At 36.7% G+C, this 15,366-nt stretch overlaps 2 protein-coding genes across 2 annotated transcripts; one reads left to right on the top strand and one right to left on the bottom strand.

The window, feature by feature from the left end:
- Nucleotides 1-2,348: 2,348 nt before the first annotated feature.
- Nucleotides 2,349-3,881, bottom strand: LOC106641761 (mitochondrial ribosomal protein L16). The gene is made up of 6 exons (XM_014356276.2): nucleotides 3,522-3,881; nucleotides 3,359-3,439; nucleotides 3,114-3,280; nucleotides 2,890-3,018; nucleotides 2,710-2,820; nucleotides 2,349-2,614 (listed from the first exon to the last, which is right to left on the bottom strand). The coding sequence occupies exons 1-6, from the start codon at nucleotides 3,559-3,561 to the stop codon at nucleotides 2,399-2,401; spliced, it is 744 nt and encodes a 247-aa protein (XP_014211762.2). The 5' UTR covers nucleotides 3,562-3,881; the 3' UTR covers nucleotides 2,349-2,398.
- Nucleotides 3,882-5,478: 1,597 nt separating this feature from the next.
- On the top strand, nucleotides 5,479-7,461 carry LOC106641762 (rRNA methyltransferase 3, mitochondrial). Its single transcript, XM_014356277.2, has 4 exons — nucleotides 5,479-6,215; nucleotides 6,291-6,529; nucleotides 6,615-6,764; nucleotides 6,836-7,461. Exons 1-4 carry the CDS (start codon nucleotides 5,914-5,916, stop codon nucleotides 7,414-7,416), a joined length of 1,272 nt encoding a protein of 423 aa, XP_014211763.2. The 5' UTR covers nucleotides 5,479-5,913; the 3' UTR covers nucleotides 7,417-7,461.
- Nucleotides 7,462-15,366: the final 7,905 nt, after the last annotated feature.

Here is a 15,366-nt window from a genome sequence, read left to right as displayed (position 1 = left end):
TTAAACAAAACAAAGTATATGATATATAAATATATATTCTATACACATTACACACGAGACCCTCTAGTCCTACAAAATATAATATATACATATAATAAACATATAATTATTGTGTGACGCATGTATGACCGTCCGCCTGTATCGCGTGATTTCAAATAAGGTATACACGTATTATTATGCAAAAAGAAAAAATGGTAAATGCCACTCGGATGTGAGAGAATAACAAATAAAATGTTAGATGCAGTGTCGTTGTGTTTAGCAAAGTTTTATATTTATTTATTTTTTTCAATGCTTTTGCTGCAGTGAAGATTGAAAAAAAAAAAAAAGTAATAACAAATATATACGTATAACCGTGTACGACAACACTTGTTCTATATAACTGTACGTAAGCGAGATGATGGTGATGATTTGGTTATTTGCGTAATTTTCTTATTGTACGTACCGCGACCTTTGTCTGTAATTATACACCTACATCTTCGATTTGCTTTGATAGATATAATACATATGGATGTGAGTAATTTTTTGTTTGTTTATTGATAAACACTCCAGGAGATACGGTTTCAGGGCTTACACCGTATAGTGAAATGTTTCTAAACTTGACATTTTGTATAATTTTTTCTTTATTCAATAGAAATCATTGTTATCTGTAAATTAAGTTATGTTAATTAAGTGTATTTTTGTAAAAAGTGAAAAAATTTAATCCCTATATGAATTGTAAATATACGTTTACGTTAGGAAATAAAAGCCAATGATTCAAACTGTTGTGTACAAAAAAAATGGAGTATGTGAGCGAAAAATTACAATTGAACTGAAATTTCATTCTACGGTACGATCCTTGAAGGTAAATGTGTTTTTGCGCTTTGATCATGCATAATATGTGTATAATGTATTGGAAGAAATTATAAGGGAAACAAAAGATACAAATTGTAGAAACTGCGCATCGAGAGCCTTTAAGATATCCCAACGATGCTGCGAACAACAAAAAAAAAGACATATCGTTACAATGAATTTAAAGTAGCGACGAGGTAATAAACACACGTGTGATTTTTATTTTTTAACGACGCTAAGGCAGGCACAAAAGTTGTTTGTATTGAGAAAAAAACAAAAGTAACATAGCTCAAAGTACCCTTGTGAAAAAGAGTCGATTTCCGTGAAATCGTTATCCGCTGCGATTCTGCTTCTGTAGGGATTGATAGAACAAGTATTGGAACTGTATAGCTTTCCGAGGGAGGGATAAAAAATATACTCACGAGACGTTGCTGCTTTTCGTAATGTTATCCTTAGGCGCGATAATGATATCAAACATATAACGATCTCACCGAATCGATTCCGATTTAAGAAATGAGAAGCAGTTTCGAAAGGTCGCGTACGGATTTTTCCACAGCTTCCACAAGTCCTTGCATCGAAGCTCGATTCTTTGACGGAAAATGAAAACCAATAACACACGACACACACGTTAACAGGTAAAAATATAATTACAATTATGTTAAAAGAAGCTTGAACGAGCATATCGAGGGATGGAACTCGAAATCGGGACGATAATAGTAATTAAAGTAATAATAACGAAATAAAGAAAAGACTAATTTAACCATTCCTTCGATCAGATTTTCTGTCGCGTTATTAGTAATACCTAATAAATGAAACGAAAAATAAATAAGCCAGATTACATGTGTTTAACGCAGTTGATCGAAAAAAAAAAAAAAAAAAAACAGCAGCTATCGGTATGCTATAATAATTAGTAACAATGCGCCAGACGAATATTGTCGAAAGATCAGTGACGACGACATTCCACTACCACCATTCAACACTACCCTCGAGGCGTTTTACTCCAATCTTCTTTTATCATAATTCTTCGTTAACGGGGTAAAGCTCCAATTAATCTTATTAACATATACTCATGGATGTTTCATCGCTGTCGTCACGCGCCACATTTATATAAATAAATATGTACGTATGTATATGTGAAATGATGTATCTTCAGCAAACTATCGCTTCTATGCGTAAAAAAATGATATTAAACTAAAGAAAAAAAAAAATCGCGGAAAGTCGTCGTCGCTGAAATCGTCACTAATTACTAAGATACGACTATTGCCTACTCAATGTAATGTACAATATGTAGTAATTACCTGTTGTTACCACCGAACCGTCGTCAAAGATATATAAAATATTGTCATTGTATCATAAGTGTTTTTTATATTTATTTATCTGTTTCTTACCTTCCTCCTTTATAAATTTTTATTTTCTAATTTTAAGTTGCAGAAAGTTTCGTTTCAAATACTTGTATTCGTTATGTTAATATATATAATTTTTATTAATAATCTTGTTATAATAAAAATAATAATAATAATAATAATAATAAGAATAATACAAAACAGAATATGAAAAATTTCACAACATTTTATCTGTGTTTTCCAAACCAAAATTTATCAGTAGGAGATATCCATTTGTGACAACCTCCAAAATTATTTTGTATAATATACTTCATAGTGTAAGGATTTTCATTATTTTCTTCCAGATATTTTTCATCCTCAGCCATTATGTCCAAAACCTTTTGACTCACAGCTTTTGCTTTAAATGGCATCCTGAGTGCTACTTCACATAAAGCTTCTTTCACCTAATAATGCAGCGAATAGATTGTGTAAAATTTAAAAAAAAGAAAAGTAATAATTCAAATACCAATAATGCGACAGTATGGTCAAACAAGATTACCTCTGGCCATTCGACTGGACCGCCGACTTCGATAATAACTCTTCCAGCTTTCACTGGTGTTACATAATGATCAATTGCACCTTTTCCTCCTCCCATACGCTGTCCTTGGCCCTTAAAAAAAACACAATTTGTTAAGCATTATTTTAAAAATAGTTAAAAAGTGTATTCTGTATGTAGTACCTTTTTAGTAACAGGTTGCCAGGGAGCATCAATGCGATACAATGCAAAAGCTTTATTAGGTAATTTTCTATTTAACGTGTTACGTATTACCTCAAAATGATTATATTTCAATCTTCCTCCAATAAGAGCCTATGCACACAGATAAATTTAAAAAACGTTGATATTTATGTGTACGACGTATTAATACACATTCAAATGTATTGGAAAAAAACAATGATACATACTATAACACCATACTGTTTGTGTAAAAGTTCATTGTGTACTAGTTCAGGACCTCTCATCAGTCGAAGCTTTTTCTGCATTTTGAATGGTCTCATGGGAGCCAAAAACACTGGTGCTTTTGGCATTATTGGCAACTTTTTTCCTCGAGAATCAGGTGGGACTTCCACGTCTAAGAAAATTATTTAACAATTTGAAATATGAACTGGGCAAAAAACGTTCATTGAGAATGTAAGAAAAAAAAACAAACCCCATTTCTTTGGTGGAGGAAAATACTTGAGACCAGCTCTTTGTACAGTATTGCCGAGAACATCTCTAGGAATCGTCAAGCCTTTTAAAATTAAAAAGGAGGTAAAAACTATGAAATAAATCTTTGAAAATTTTGAAAACGTAAATATCAAACTTTCAATTACCTGCAAGGCGACAGTTGCCCAAAATAAAATGTATAATCATTTTTGGAGTTGTAAATAGCTTCAAATTTTTTTTACAAAATCACACCGACCACCGAAATCGCGTAAAATTTCGGAACATAAACAATACAGGAGGTTATGTCATATATTGTTTACGATCCATCCATGCACGATATACCTACAATTCGTTTCCGCATTTACAAATCCATTACATATTACATTCGCTTAGGTGTACTAGCGCTGTATAGCGTTGATATTATCGCAGTCTGCTCGGCTTTTTATTGCGAAAAGTTGTCAAGTCGGCTTTTTAAATGAAGTTGTGTAGTAACATAGTAATCACAATCACTACCAAGCAGCAGTATAAGTGGTACTAGTGGTAGTGATCGATTTTATTAAACCATACAAGTAGAATATCTATACTTTTGGAGGTCAATTTTTGGGTAAAAGATAAATTGTGAACTTGCCGCAAACAGCATCGTTGAAGTAACCTTTTTATTTTCTAAGTGGTAATTTAGTTGCGGCTGGTTTATAATTGATAAAATGGCTCTCCTGTTAGTATAGTTGTGTGGTAGTGATTGTTTGGATCAGCGCCATCTAGCGTTACGGATTTCTGAACTAAAAAGTGGCCCTAAACTTTTGAACCAGAGCTTTAGGGCTTACAGATACTTAGCTTATTATAAACCAGCCGCAACTTATCTTGAAGCTATAAAATAAAAAAATAATTGTACATGTGTTTTTGGCGGCAAGTTAACAATCTATTTTCTACCAAAAATTTGACCTCCTATGTGTTAAACTTTTGAAGATGAATTTTCGAGTAAAAAATAGATTGTTAACTTGCCGCCAAAAACACATGTATAATTATTTTTTTTATTTTATAGCTGTAAAGTAAGCTGCGGCTGGTTTATGATAGGCTAAGTGTCTCAAAGCGCTAAAGCTCTCCTTCAGAATTCTAGGGCCACTTTTTAGTTCAGAAATCCGCAACGCTAGATGGCGCTGATCAAAAAAATTATTGCTACTTATTACAGGAGTGTCATTTAATTAATTATAAACCAGCCGCAAATGATTTTGTTAGTGTAAAATAAAAAGATGACGATATTTGTCTTGTTTGCGGCAAGTTTGTAATTTATTTTTTATTCGAAAGTATAAATATGTAGGAGGTCGATATTTAGGTTAAAAAAAATAACAAACTTGCCGCAAGTAGCATAAAAAATGTCAACTATTTGTCGTTTATTCATAAAATTATTTGCGGCTGGTTTATAATTATCAAAGTGACTTTGCTGTAAGTAGCAATAATTATTTTGGATCAGCGCCATCTAGCGGTCTTTATTTTTTGGCCAAAAGTGGCTCCTAAAATTCTCAATCAGAGCATTCAGGATTAGAGCCATTTAGTCAATAATAAACCAGCCGCAACTCATTTTGTAGCTATAAAATAAAAAAATTACGATACGTGTGTTTTTGGCGGCAAGTTAACAATCTATCTTATGCTTAAAAATTTATCTTCAAAAGTATAAACACATACGAGGTCGATTCTTTGGTATAAAATAGATTGTTAACTTGCCGCCAAAAACACATGTATCGTAATTTTTTTATTTTATAGCTTTATTATGAGTTGCGGCTGGTTTATAACTGACTAAATGGCTCTACGCGCTAAAGCTCTGGTTCAAAAGTTTAGGGCCACTTTTTAGTTCAGAAATCCGCAACGCTAGATGGCGCTGATTCAAACAATCACTACTACTCACAGGAGAGCCATTTTATCAATTATAAACCAGCCGCCACTAATTTTACAGATAGAAAATGTAAAGTTGACATTGTTTATGCTATTTGCGGCAAGTCAATTTTTTATATATTTCAAATATGTGTATATACATATACTTTACTGTGATTAACGCGCGCATATCAAAAGTTTTTCAAAACGTTATTTACATAACTAACTCACCGGTCTCACAATAAGTAACCATAAGCAACGATAATAAAATGAATAAAGTAATATTCTTATTTGTGATGAGTTCAAGTTGCCAAGTATAATCAGTTACAGATTTATTTTCAAGTCAAACATCATTCGTGCACTTAAGCGCGATCGTGCGAATAGCACACGAACTTGTGTTGTTCTGTGTTGATATTATCCGGAACTCATCGCGTGTACCCATAGGAATTGCAATGTCTTTTTTACAAGTATATATAGACTAAAACAACTGTAAGTTTTTTGTTAAAAATACCTAAGCTGTCAATGATCAACAGTAATTATGAATATTGTTGTTTGAAGTTGCGTTGACAGTGAACGATGAACAGTGTACGGTATCCTAACCTATGATCAGAACAATGTTTTTTAACATTCTTTTTGTGCAATAAGAACGATTATTAAGCAATTCAAGCCAAATCAATACAAGCTTTCAAAATGTTGCTCAAAACATTTCAATTGACTTCGAGGAATTTCCGGAACGTTGCTCGTTTGCTGGCTGTTGAATCTGGTGTAATTGTTCCTGCACAGAATTATGCTAGACTAGTTTCAAGGAAGGGAAAAATTGTCAATGAGGACGAACTTTTTGATGTTAGCATTGACTCACCGAATCCAACGCCTCCCACAGTAAAACCTAAGCGTAAGTTCACGAAATCCAAAGCTAAAGATACAAGAGAGTGCAACGAGTCAATGAGCAAACAGCTTCATACAAAGCTGTACCAGAATGATAAAGTAGTTTCGTGAGTATATTTTCAAGAAGACGTGCATATAATTTTTGCAAACAAAGAGAATGTTAATGCATTTTTTGTTAATAGATCAATAATGATGAGCCTTTTGTCAAAAAAGCAAAGGAAAAAGAGTGACCAGATAGTCCTAGAAGGCAAACGTTTGATCCAAGAGGCTCTTGAAGCTAAAATCAAATTAGAAACCTTGCTTTTCAGTAGACACGAAGATGTTAAGGATTGGGCAATTCCAAAGACGGCCAAGATGTATAAGGTACCTTACAGAACCATACAGCTTTGGTCAACTTTGACAACGTCCCCTGGTGTTATGGGTAATGCAGCACATTTTAAATAAATACCATCTGATGTTAATTACTTGAAATAGCTTAAAGTTTAATATATTATTCTTTTCTTTAGGAGTTTTTCAAAAACCAGGTCCATTGAAGCTTGCAAAAAATTCATTGCCAATAACTGTGGTGTGTGATAATGTGAGAGATCCAGGAAACATGGGCTCAATTTTGAGAGCGGCCGCTGGAGTTGGCGTTGAAAAAGTTATTTTGACAAAAGGTTTGCTTAGTACTTTTTATGAAAATCATTGATTTTGAGATAATACTTATAATACTTACACACATTTTTAGGCTGTGTTGATTTTTGGGATCCCAAAGTGTTGAGAAGTGCCGCGGGTGCACATTTCCAGATTACAGTTTATAGTTCTATAGACTGGGTAGACATTGAATCATTTTTTAATGATAATGCACAAGCTTATGTAGCAGACAATAATACTAGTGTTTTTGAAGAAGACGTTGAAACTTGTGTGAATGAAGAAGAAACAAATAAAGCTGACCAAATAGAAGAGGATGATGAAGAAGAAGAGGATGCCAAAGTATCCGAGACAAATAAAAAATCGAAAAAAAATTATTACCAACAAAAATATAAACTTGATGTACTCGGGAAATTGAATAATATACCTCTCGTACCTTATTATTCTGTAGATTATACAAGTAATCAGGCAATCTTAATTGTCGGTGGTGAAACAGAAGGCGTGAGTCATCATTCCATCAAACTGCTACAATCAAGACAAGGATTAAGAGTCAATATTCCTTTGGAAAATAATGTAAATAGTTTGAATTCAGCAATGGCTTTGGGTATCATTGCCTTTGAGATGAAACGACAATATTTGGGCGTTCAAAGTAAATTAAAACAAAAGCAGGTTCAATAATCGATAAGTACTGTATTCATAATTTGTAGATAAATTTCACTTGTTAGCGTGTACATTATTCAAATGTATTATAACTAGTTATTTTTTAACTTTAATAAATAAATTTTAACAAGTTAAAGCATTATCATTCCCGAAAACGATAACGTAAGCGCAAAATAAGTTGGTATAAGAAGCGCGTAAGTTTTAGAATGAATAAAACTTCCAATTTGGAACCTTTTTTTTTTAACAATTAAAAAAATTATAAACAATGATTGTCAAACTCAGTCTTGCTGCAAGTCTTTCAGTAAGGAAAAAAAATGCAAGGCGTCTACTTGACAAAGACAAGAAACACGAGAAGCAGAATGAAATCCAAAGTCCCTCAAAATTACGGACCAAAGGTGGTTTTTACGTCTCATCTAAAGCATAGGAGCACAGAAGACACGCTCGAAAGACATGTACATGTAATTCAGTAACTCAGGAAGTTCTGAACGCGAGACGACATTTTTTTTCTTTTTTTTTTACGAAGTACGTACACCTCTACAACTTCACGCAGGAAAAAGTAAAAGGAAACCACAGCAGCTTTGATTATTACGTTGAAAGAAGGTGACAAAGCGAAGAAGCTTTTGTGCGTCGCTATTGATTCCCAGCCAGGGCTGACAGACCGCACCCTTCGACTTGTGTCTCTTTTTTTCCTCCCCCATTTCAGCCTCTGTCGCGCCCTTCACTCCTTCTCTCTCTACAGAGCTTCTACCATCTACATGTTTTGTTTACACTTATTCATTTATTTTTTTCAATGCTTGGAAAAAATGGATTTTTACATGATGTTGTTTATTTATTTTGGCAAGTACATTGTTTCACTTGGCTTTCCCAAGAGTGCGATTTTTAATCAAATTATCGCCTGTACCTCCGAGGTACAAAAATAAACATGAAAACAAGTGATGATTGTTTGTTTGCAATATTACGTGAAGATAAAAATAACATTTTAACATTTCCGTGTTTATGCATTTCGTAGCTTGCAATGAAATTGTAAGAAAAGCTCGTGTAATATGGAAAAATCGTAGATATCCAATGTTTTAAAAAAGTCGAAAGCTCCCAAAACCTTTCCAACCATCTCCGTTCGAGCGCTTGCAAGCTCATTGGCGGCCGGCAGGGTTGTACGCATTCGTACGAGGACTTGCGGGATAAAGCACCGCCCCTTTGGCGCGGATCGCAGCATCCCCGACTCTCCGCCCCCTGCCGCTGGACCGACATGTCTAAACAAGGAGGAAATGGCGGAACTCGCTGGCATCGACGTCACCAGTTTTTTTTAATAAAACTTTCACCCAATTTTTCAAGGAACTCCACCGTGCGAGCGAGAACATTTTTTTTCTTCTTTCGAGGAATCCTGACTCGACTCTTATCTTATCTCTTATTCATACACCTCGTCCTATCGCTTGGCTGCGGCCCAGGACATGTTTGATTATGTACGCCCGGCCGTCTTTATCATCGTCGAGATTTCCTAGCTCGATAAATAAGCGTGTGAAGTGGTATTTATTTTCTTTTTTTTTTTTTTTTTTTTTTTTTTTTTTTTTTTTTTTTTTTTTTTTTTTTTTTTTTTTTTTTTTTTTTTTTTTTCACGCGCACGTTTGACATGTAGGTAACAAGAGCCAGGTAATCTAGAAACGTGGCTTGGAAAACCAGAGGAGAAGAAAAAGTATCACTATGTAAAAACACTTTAGCAAAGTAATTTCTATTGTACAAACAGTACAAATCACTGTACTCTTAATAAAAATATTTGCCAAACAGTAAAAAGTCTCTAGATGACGAAATATGATCAGATTACCATTCCAGGATGGTAATTTTTATGTCGTATAATTTTTTTCTCTCAGTAACGCGTTGTCTCGAACCATCAGGATGCCATTAATTTTGTGAAAATCAGTCATTGAAAATACGTTTCCCCGTTCAAACACCAAACCAAAAGGTCATCACCTTTTATACTTTCCAAATGCATACACATACAGTTGTAACTGGTCACGTAATTCAAGCCAAACGTCTAACGCGATAACGGCCCTGGCGAGAGACAGTAATCAGTTGGTCTCGAAAATACGGAACCAAAAAAAAAAAAAAAAAAAGAGAGAGGGGAATAAAAATAAAGAAATTAATAATAATACTCCCAAGAAGAAGCGTGTATACATACTATACATCCTTATCCAAAGCTCAAATCTACGAGCTCCCCTCAACTCTGCATCGCCCGCGTACGTATGATACATCATTATCTCGAAAACCCACGCTCAGCTAACTTGCCCTCGGTCCTCTCGTTGCGTAAAAGCAAGGTCGGTTCTCTCTATCGAGGTGGCGTTAATTTTACTCGCGAGTGTTTGTCCAGGGGAGGGAAAAGAAAAGAAAAGAAAAAAAAAAAAAAAAAAAAGAGCGAGATAAGCGTACGGAGAGGCCTGTTTACGCGCTCGAGCAGTCGGTGACCCGCGACGAGTACCCCCCGAGCCGATAACCCCGAGCTCGGCTACATGGACAGTTTTTGCGATTGCAACCCGCCGATTTTTAATTTTTTCTTTCGGCCGGGGAGGACCGGGATATAATATACACTATGCGATAAAAATGTAAAAATACACTCTGCCACTGGATTTTGAAAGTTCTGGAAAAATTATAGCCGCTATTGCGTGTTTTATCCTTACACTTACGCGGATGATGCGAGTTTCGCAAAGGTCGATACAGGTATATATAGACACGTATACTCGAGGAGGGATTACCCAACAAGTATAGGTATATACTTATATGGGCGTGTAGAAGCAAACGAGCCGGTGCAACTTGGCGAATAATTAAACGCAAGGTATTGTCACTTGTTGCACACTAGCGTGTAAAATAGCGCATCGAAGCGTTGATTGATCCATCACCCCCGAGAGAACAAAGGTATATATATACCATCGACTCGACTGTACCGTTACTTCCATCAGGCTAATCGATGCTTAATTCATTAAACAAAGGTGCAGTTGTGACTTATTTATCTCCCTTTGGGCGTATTAATCATCAGCTGAGTATAATATATAGCCGTTGCACGTGTTAATACACGAGATACCTATATACTCTAAGAAAAAGGGGTGTAAAAGGGGGGAGCCTAGTTACGTAGAGATGGATTAGAAAAAGCTCCGTGAGCTTTTGTCGTTGGGTGCGTGCGAGTTGAGTTATTCATTGCGTATGATATATGTACTTACCTCCACTTACCGTGTGTATCTCTAAACGCGTGTTCTTACCTGTATATACGACGATGTGTGTGAAACGTGGGCGCATCATGACACGATGAGACAAACACGACAAAGCAACGTCGCGAGTTGCTGTGGAGAGACGGGACGAGACGAGAATATCGACCTCTGCGCCGTGCGAGCAGGGGAGCTGTGTCCTCTTTCCTTCTTTTTTTTTTTTTTTTGTTGTTTTTTTCTGCGTATATATATATATACCCGTATCATGTGCCGTGTGTGTGAGACATCGTGTGACCACTTACTTCGGTTTCTCTTGGGGTATCCTTTTTTTTTTTTTTCGTGTACCAACTCGGTGAAACAACTCATATACGAGAAGAAAAGCTCGAAGAAATTCAGGGCGTCGATGTTTTTTTGGGAAAGCTGAGAGGAACATCTCGAAGATTTATAAGTTCGGGGTCAAATGTTAAAATTTTGAGATGACGTGATCTGAATAACGTTTTTTGTTTTGTTTCAGCAAATGTTACGGTTAACGTTTGATGTACGATGTGTAAGGTTGAAAGAAAAAAATGATAATGATTTACCTTGAAAAGCTCCTCTCATCACCAAACGTACACTGCAAGGTTTGCGTAACACTCAATTTATATTCATACGGGACTGTATAGGTGCATGTTAATGCTATATACTTTGATCCTTGTGATCCCTGTAATACATGTAATTGTAATTAAATAAGTATTGAGTTTCAGAAGTCTAACAAAAAAAAAAAAAAAAAAAAAAAAAAAAAAAAACGAAGCAACAGCGAAGCTCTCGCGGTAAAGGCTCAATCAAGATCGTCAGTAAGTCTGTCTTCCCGGAGCTTTACAGCAAATACTTACCGATGGGTGCCTGCACGAGTGAAACGCAAATTATCCATACATAAGTGAACTACTGGTAAACCCTTGAAATGGATTTTAATCCTTGGTATTATCACTAGGAAGGCTACTTGACTCTTTTTCGGAGCTTGCACCGGAGCTTTACGCTTTTAAAATCATTAGCCATACCACTTGCAATTTTGAGTACACGCGAATGTAAATTTAAAGTTTAAAAGTCAAGGTCTCCTCTCATGGCGGAAATATATTACCTCACGTAATGATGCTTGAGGCCAGTAGACGTAACTTTTTGCCTCGTTTCATTACACGATAAAACCACGGTCCAAGTCCATTTGGTAATTATTTCGCTCAGATTGTTCGTATGAAATAAATTTTTTAAAAAACCTGCATTTTCACGGCTAAAATCGACCACAATTGAAGAGGACAGTTCAACCAAAGTAGGAAAAAGAGAGAGAGATGAAACGAAGGGGCAACAAAATCGGTGGACATGTAGCAACCAGCCCAGCCCTAAGGTTCCGTGAGCCGGGTAGGTATCACATAATGTACACGCATATACACACGTTCTTGGTCGTCGACAAAGATGGAGTAAGAAACGCGGTAGGTATATACGTACAGGTAGCTGTACGAGAAAAAGAGCAAAAAACCACGAACCAGGAGGAGGAGGAGGAGGAGGAGGGAAGAAGCCGGGGTGCGTTCGTTCGCGTCGTCGCAGTCAACGAACTCGCGGGCACACATGTACACACGTGACACTGACCCCTCTCTCTCGTTTACCTATACACTCTTTGAAGGGTGAACGTACCGCCACGCACCTGATTAATTTGCAAGCGAGCGCCCCACCCCCTACCCTTGTTTTAATACGAGTGGCTTGGCAATTTGCTCTCGTACTTTTTTTTTTTTTTTTTTTTTTTTTTTTTTTTTTTTTTTTTCCAACGAGTGTAAAAATATCCTCCTGACACTCGAGTTTTAAGATGAACGCGGGGGTCGTACGAAGAGATAAGGGTTTTCTTGGGAAGTGAGTACATTTTACCATGTGCTTGAAAAAAAAAAAAAAAAAAAAAAGTAGTTGGTACTGCAAACACTTTGAGTACGAGTAGTACCTTTTTATTGTCGATCTAGATGGTTATTGCTCTCGTACCGCACACAGCCATCAACACAAAGTTGGGCCGAAGCAGCAATAAGAAAATTAACGTATGTTCACTCCAAGTAAAAAGATTTATTTTTTTTTTTTATTATACAATTTTTTAAGGAAAATCGTATTTGATCGGACCGAGTTTCCAACATAGTGGTGTTTTCGATGTCATGTTAACCAAAAAACCGACATGTATATCCACTCCTCGGGTTATATAAGTGTATCGGTGGTATTTCAAGCGATGCGTCACCCGCGCGATGCGTTGACTTTGTGAAATCGTGTGACACCATCGAGTTGTCCGTCTCTTGCTCAATCGACTTATAAATAATTAATGAAAGAAAATATTACCAAGTCCCCGATACATGCATCATAAAACAGACGTGGGCACTTACTTACCAAAATGTTACTCAGAACCTATATTATTAAAAATTTCGAAAAACTTAAAACCCTTTCTATAAAATGTAAAGGATACAAAAGTAATGTGATTGAGCGTGTTAAATACTATTGGAAACTGTGCTCGCGTAGTCTTTTGGCTTTCGCGGTCTTTCATTTTTTCGAATATTTGTAATTACTTTAAGGACGCATTAAGAGACAAAAAAAAAAAAAAAAAAAAACTCGAAAACTGAGACGATGCTTATACTTTCCCGTTCCAATGAGTCAAGCCGTTATACGGCGATGCTCCGATGAAAAGTTGGCATTAGCAAGTTAAAGATAGCGCCGAGTCACGATCGTATAAGCAAAATTATGCACGCCGTGAGCGTCTTCATTTCCTTTTATTGCGGTGTGTGTGCATTGGGTACATGTATATACGAGACCCGTAGATACATTTACGATGTACAGTGTAGCTCTGCACTTTTAATTAACCTTTTCTCTCTTTCTTTTTCTGTTTTACTTATGCCTACCTAATTTATACCGCTGGATCGTTTTGCGCCACTACAATTCACCTGATTACATGCGTTACAGCAACGATGAATCGTCACAAGCGACCAACGATGCACTTTTGCACGAGGTTTTTTTTTGTTTTGTTTTCAACTTCAAGTAATTAACGTTTGACCTGCTTGAAGTATACACTTTTACGTTTTCTGTATATATAGTATTAGTTGAAAAAATAAAAAAATAAAATAAAAAAAACTTGAAAATTTATTCAAAGTGATTTATCGTTTGGTGGTTTCGCTGTACGTAATGCTCTTGGAGTAATTAAGCGCGCCATTGTAAGTAGCGCTAATTGCGCCACGAGAGAGTACACGGTCAATCATCGGGATTATAATCTCCTCGGGTGTGCTTGGTACACCTGATGATGCATTAAAATCCCTCCCCATCGATACTATACTATACAAATAGCTCGTGTCGTTAAGTATGAAATCAGCTAAATTCCATACGCGCGCTCTAGCTGTTATACGCTAATCGAGTCCATTGAAATCCCCAACACCCTACGCTCAAACGCTTGAGCTTTTTTTTTTTTTTTTTTTTTTTCATCACCTATACGTGATTAGATCCGGTGAAGAAGAGGACTCGAGTGTTTAGTTTGAGTGTATACCTACTTACCGGGTATCGCGACTAGCGTGAACTCGTACACGAGAGCTGCACGTGCGTATATCATTATTATAATCTCTCGCATTAAATTAGAGGTGTCGATCACACGCTCTCCTTCTCTTTCTCGGACTATACATACATCTATACACGTACGTAAGGATATAAGGTACAAACTGCAGCAAAACAACCCGCCCACTTACTCGGCAAAGAGGCAGATGTAGCGGATAACCGAGGGTGTTGTGTGCGCACACATGCACATAACTCGTTGCCAGTAATTATCTCGCCCGAAGGTTAAAGAGAGCGAGAGAGGAACACTCGAGGTGCAAAGTCCTTTTTGGTGTATACATACAATATATACAGGGAAGCGAAGCGAGATTAAAGTTTCGACAGTTGCGTATACGCGTGGCGAGGAGGATTTATTTGTAACTCCATAAGGTTCCTTGTAACAAGAGGAGGAAAATCCAGTCGCTCGTTTGACGATTCTTTTCTTTTTTTTTTTTTTTTTCTACTCTTTTCTTTTCTTTTCGCATTGTTTGTAATTTACGTCGATAGATTTTGGATTTTAACGGTAACATCCTCTTCAATCTGACGAAAGTGCGAAACGTGGTGTAATTGACATTTCCCTGCAGCTTTTCTCTTAAAACCCGATCGTTTACCGTAGCAACAAAACGAGGCCCGTCGCCTCTTGTAAATCTCCAGAAAAAAAAAAAAAAAAAGACTCGCTCGAGCCACCTTGGGGTCTAAAAAAAAACCAGTGAAAAAACAAAGCTGCGCGACGATCGCGGGTGCCATCGGCTATAAATAAAATCGGGACCGCGTAGAAGCTCGGCTCTCGGTCGGGTAGCGAGGAGGAGGAGAAAAAACCCACGCGTACCGTATGCACGCCCATATGTATACCGTCATATATATATATATATATTTGTAATTGCCGCGATATGATGCGCCCGTTCTCGCTTCTAACGGAGCGTTAGGTGATGATTGCCGCCTCGAGTATACGGAACTGCTCGCGAGCGATTGAGAGAGATCTCGCTGCCGATTCGATCGCGGCCGAGTGCGACGGAGCTCGGAGACGCTGACGATTGACACCATATGCACTTGCGGGAGTGCCTTCCTTCTCTTTCTCGCGTTATGTCTTATACATACGTGTGCTTGGGTTATTTTTGGAATATATGAATTACCCAAAGAACCCAACTCGCTGTGTACACACGAGATTGATTTCCATTAGAAAAAAAAAATAATAATAATAATA

Source organism: Copidosoma floridanum, unplaced genomic scaffold (assembly GCF_036245765.1).
Source record: "Copidosoma floridanum isolate Cflo_tuat_1 unplaced genomic scaffold, Cflo_Japanese_pri ptg000029l, whole genome shotgun sequence".
In the NCBI taxonomy this organism is placed as follows: Eukaryota; Metazoa; Arthropoda; class Insecta; order Hymenoptera; family Encyrtidae; genus Copidosoma; species Copidosoma floridanum.
Note: the sequence above shows the minus strand (reverse complement) of the source record. Positions and strands in the feature narration are given on the sequence as shown.

Coding starts and splice junctions, on each gene's coding strand:
- LOC106641761 (XM_014356276.2), bottom strand. CDS start 3,561: ATGATTATACATTTTATTTTGGGCAACTGTCGCCTTGCAG. Junction 2,821..2,889: donor GGCAACCTGTTACTAAAAAG/GTACTACATACA, acceptor GTTTTTTTTAAG/GGCCAAGGACAGCGTATGGG. Junction 2,615..2,709: donor GTCCAGTCGAATGGCCAGAG/GTAATCTTGTTT, acceptor CTGCATTATTAG/GTGAAAGAAGCTTTATGTGA.
- LOC106641762 (XM_014356277.2), top strand. CDS start 5,914: ATGTTGCTCAAAACATTTCAATTGACTTCGAGGAATTTCCGGAACGTT. Junction 6,530..6,614: donor AACGTCCCCTGGTGTTATGG/GTAATGCAGCAC, acceptor TCTTTTCTTTAG/GAGTTTTTCAAAAACCAGGT. Junction 6,765..6,835: donor AAAAGTTATTTTGACAAAAG/GTTTGCTTAGTA, acceptor ACACATTTTTAG/GCTGTGTTGATTTTTGGGAT.